Genomic DNA, 3,447 nt, shown 5'->3' on the forward strand with positions numbered 1-3,447 from the left:
TCCACCATTTTCTCTCCCGAAACTATTTTTCCACATTTGGATTATACCTATCCAAGTCTTTCAAAATAAATTGATGCTCAAGTATGAGCGATCTATGACTCCACCACTCTCAAAACAGGTTGAATGCTGTCAGGCTCACAAATCTGTCTTCCCAGACATCCTTCTTCTTCGACCTCACAAGGCCGACAACTCTGTGTATCACCCCCTCGACTGTCATTTGGAATATCATTATCATCATCAACTTTGACTTGCATCGGGGGCATGAGTGGATGAGGGTTCTAAACCCTGGCTGTCATCTTCCGAATCCACAAAAGTGCTTGCTAAGGCGGAAGGCTCATCTCGGGGATGAAACCTCCCTTGGAATTGCTGTGGCTGAGACTGAGCATCAGGCTGCTCTTCTACAGTGTTTCCCTCTGATGCTTCCCTAGATGGGACGTATGAACTTGATTCAGAGGGCTCTACAATCCTACATCGCCTTGTGGTTGCCTTTTTGGATATCCTATTTTGCACGGAAAGTGGTAGGGTACCCCTGCCTCAGCCTTGGGAGGGTTAACCCCTCCCCTTGGATGTATCACCTTGTCCCCGAGATCTAACCATTGTCTGAAATACATAGCAACAGGAATCGGTTATAGTTAAAATTCAGAGTATCAGATAGTTGCAGACAAAGCAGTATGCAGGTTGGGGAAGTGCAGTCCGCACATTTTTTAGTGCGGTCGTAGAAGGGTTTGTGCGGACCGCATAATTTAGAAGTGCGGCTGCAGTGGTGATTCAGCGGTCCGCACAATTTTAAGTGTGACCACACTATTGAAGTGCAGTTCGTACAATTTTGAGTGCGCCCGCACAATGAAAGCTCAAAATCACAACTCTCTGAAGGCAGAGAATTGCTCGATCTATGACCGCACACACTTTTCTGCGGCCGCGGTTCAATTTCTACGGACCGCACAATTTCAAATGAGGTCCGCACAATCAATTCACACCATATGCCCTAGCCTACTAATCAGCGGACCGCACAATTCCTTGTGCGACCGCACAATTCCTTGTGCAACCGCACAATTCATAAACATTCGGCATTCAGCTTAGGGTTTATAATTCAAGCACAATTTAGACATGTTAGTAGCAATTTAGACATGATACACAGTTTAACCTTCCTCCAAATAGCAAATAGGAAGTTACCCACACAAATTTAAGCTCACATGATGATGAATTTGACATTAGGCCTAAAAATAACTAAACTAACTATGAACAAAATTAAGAAAATTGAAAAATTAAATATGAATTGAATATACCAGTAATGTATTGATGTTAAGGAAGAATTAAAGATGGTGAACTGAGTGTTAGTTGCGTGAATCAGTTAAGTGCACTTTGTTTGCCTTTGTGTTAATTGTTCAGAGTTCATAAAGGTTCAAAAGTAGTGAGAAGGCTACTACTTATAGTTGACCGGTTAGGGCAAGATTTCAAGAGATGAGTGCGGCTGCACAATTTCATGTGCGGTCCGCACTCCTTTACCTATTGCACACTTACCCGTTGTTGATCTGTGGCCCGCACATTTTTGAATGCGATCACAAATTTTTGTACAGACCGCACATTTCATTGTGCGGCTGCACTTTGGCCATTTCTTTGACAGGCAAACTTCAAAGAGTTTGCAATTTTTGATCTCCACCTGTGCGGTCTGCACAAGAATTGTGCGGCCGCCGATCCATCTTTGCTGTGGCGTTCAAAATTGTGCGGTCCGCATTTTTTTCACACTCAGCTATTTCTTCTGAGCACAGTTCCTGCAAAGAACAATCATTCCTGCAACACACTTCAAAACCAGTTAGCCCAAAACAAGACCTATCTAAAGAAGAAGAAAAAGAAAAAGAAAAAGAAAAAGAAAAAGAAAAAGAAAAAGAAAAAGAAACATGGGCTGCCTCCGAAGAAGCGCCCGATTTAGCACCGCGGCACGACGCAGATTGTCATCATCACTTGAAATGAATCACTGCCATGACGTGGCCATCACTAACTTTTCCCAGATAGTGCTTCACCCGGTGACCATTGATTTTAAACACCTCATCATTTTTATTTTTCAAGTCCAATGCACCAAAAACTGTCACACCCACAATCTCAAACGGGCCACTCCATTTAGACTTGGCTTTCCCGAAAACATCCATAACCGAGAATTGAACAATAACACAAGATCACCTTCTTTAAACTCCTTGTTCCGAATGTACTTGTCATGGAGGTACTTCATCTTCTCCTTGTATAAGGTTGCATATGCATGGTACCAGGATTCATCTAACTCATTCAAATGTGCAACCCACAATGTGGCAGCTGCATCCCTATCAAGGTTTATCTTCTTCAAAACCCACATGGCCTTGTGCTCAAGTTCTAACGGAAGGTGACAAGCTTTCTCAAACACCAACCGGTATGGAGAAATCCCAATCAATGTTTTGTAATCCGTCCTATAAGCCCATAAAATGTCATCAAGCTTCTTTGAGGTGATAAGGAGTTGTGACTTTGTGAGTGACAAAGCCCACAATATACTCTTGATCTCCCGGTTGGAGACTTCCACTTGTCCTGTTGCTTGAGGGTGATAGGTAGTTGTGACTTTGTGAGTGACACCATACTTGCTAAGCAAGGTGTCAAAAGCTTTGTTGCAAAAATGCGACCCCCATCGCTTATGATGGCCCGCGGAGTACCAAACCTTGTGAAGATGTTTTTTTCAAAGATGCCACCACACTTCTTGAATCATTGTTGGGTAGAGCAATGGTCTCAACCCATTTTGACACATAATCCACCGCTACCAAAATGTAGGTGTTCACACAAGAGCTTACAAACGATCCCATGAAGTCGATACCCCACTCATCAAAAATATTAATTTCCAAGATGGTGGTGAGGGGCATTTTATTTTTCTTTGAAAGCCCACCGTCCCTTTGAAATTCATCACAACGCTTGACTAGATCACTTGCGTTCTTGTAGAGAGTAGGCCAATAGAATCCACAACTCAACACTTTGGCCGCTGTTCTTGATCCACCATGGTAACCACCATATGGTGAAGAATGACAAACCCCAAGAATTTCAGCTTGTTCCTCCTCCGGCACACATCTTCTAATCACACCATTGGTACAAATCCAGAAGAGGTAGGGTTCATCCCAATAATAGTCTTGGCAATCCCGTTTGAGCTTCTTCCTTTGGTTTGAAGAGAACTCATCTGGGATAATACCACTCACTAGATAATTTGCTAAATCAGTGAACCATGGCATCTCGTTCATTGAAATGGCTAGAAGTTGCTGATCGGGGAAGGAGTCATTGATTTCAAGGCCGTCATGTGGCCTCGCCTCCTACTCCAAGCGAGACAAGTGGCCCGCCACTTGGTTTTTACTGCCTTTGCGGTCTTGGATGCCTATATCGAACTCTTGCAATAAAAGCACCCATCTCATTAATCGAGTCTTTGAATCTTTCTTACTCATA

At 43.3% G+C, this 3,447-nt stretch overlaps 1 protein-coding gene across 1 annotated transcript; it reads right to left on the bottom strand.

Moving 5' to 3' along the window:
• Positions 1 to 237: 237 nt before the first annotated feature.
• Positions 238 to 3,239, bottom strand: LOC138895518 (uncharacterized). Its single transcript, XM_070180214.1, has 3 exons — positions 2,681 to 3,239; positions 2,262 to 2,553; positions 238 to 424 (listed from the first exon to the last, which is right to left on the bottom strand). Exons 1-3 carry the CDS (start codon positions 3,237 to 3,239, stop codon positions 238 to 240), a joined length of 1,038 nt encoding a protein of 345 aa, XP_070036315.1.
• Positions 3,240 to 3,447: the final 208 nt, after the last annotated feature.

This window comes from Nicotiana tomentosiformis, chromosome 7 (assembly GCF_000390325.3).
Source record: "Nicotiana tomentosiformis chromosome 7, ASM39032v3, whole genome shotgun sequence".
NCBI classification, from domain to species: Eukaryota; Viridiplantae; Streptophyta; class Magnoliopsida; order Solanales; family Solanaceae; genus Nicotiana; species Nicotiana tomentosiformis.

Excerpts from the sequence above, each read along its gene's own strand:
- LOC138895518 (XM_070180214.1), bottom strand. The coding sequence starts at position 3,239 with ATGCCATGGTTCACTGATTTAGCAAATTATCTAGTGAGTGGTATTATC. Across the intron at positions 2,554-2,680 it reads GAAAAAAACATCTTCACAAG|GACAAGTGGAAGTCTCCAAC; the intron begins GTTTGGTACTCC and ends CTCAAGCAACAG. Across the intron at positions 425-2,261 it reads AATGAGTTAGATGAATCCTG|GGAAGCATCAGAGGGAAACA; the intron begins GTACCATGCATA and ends CGTCCCATCTAG.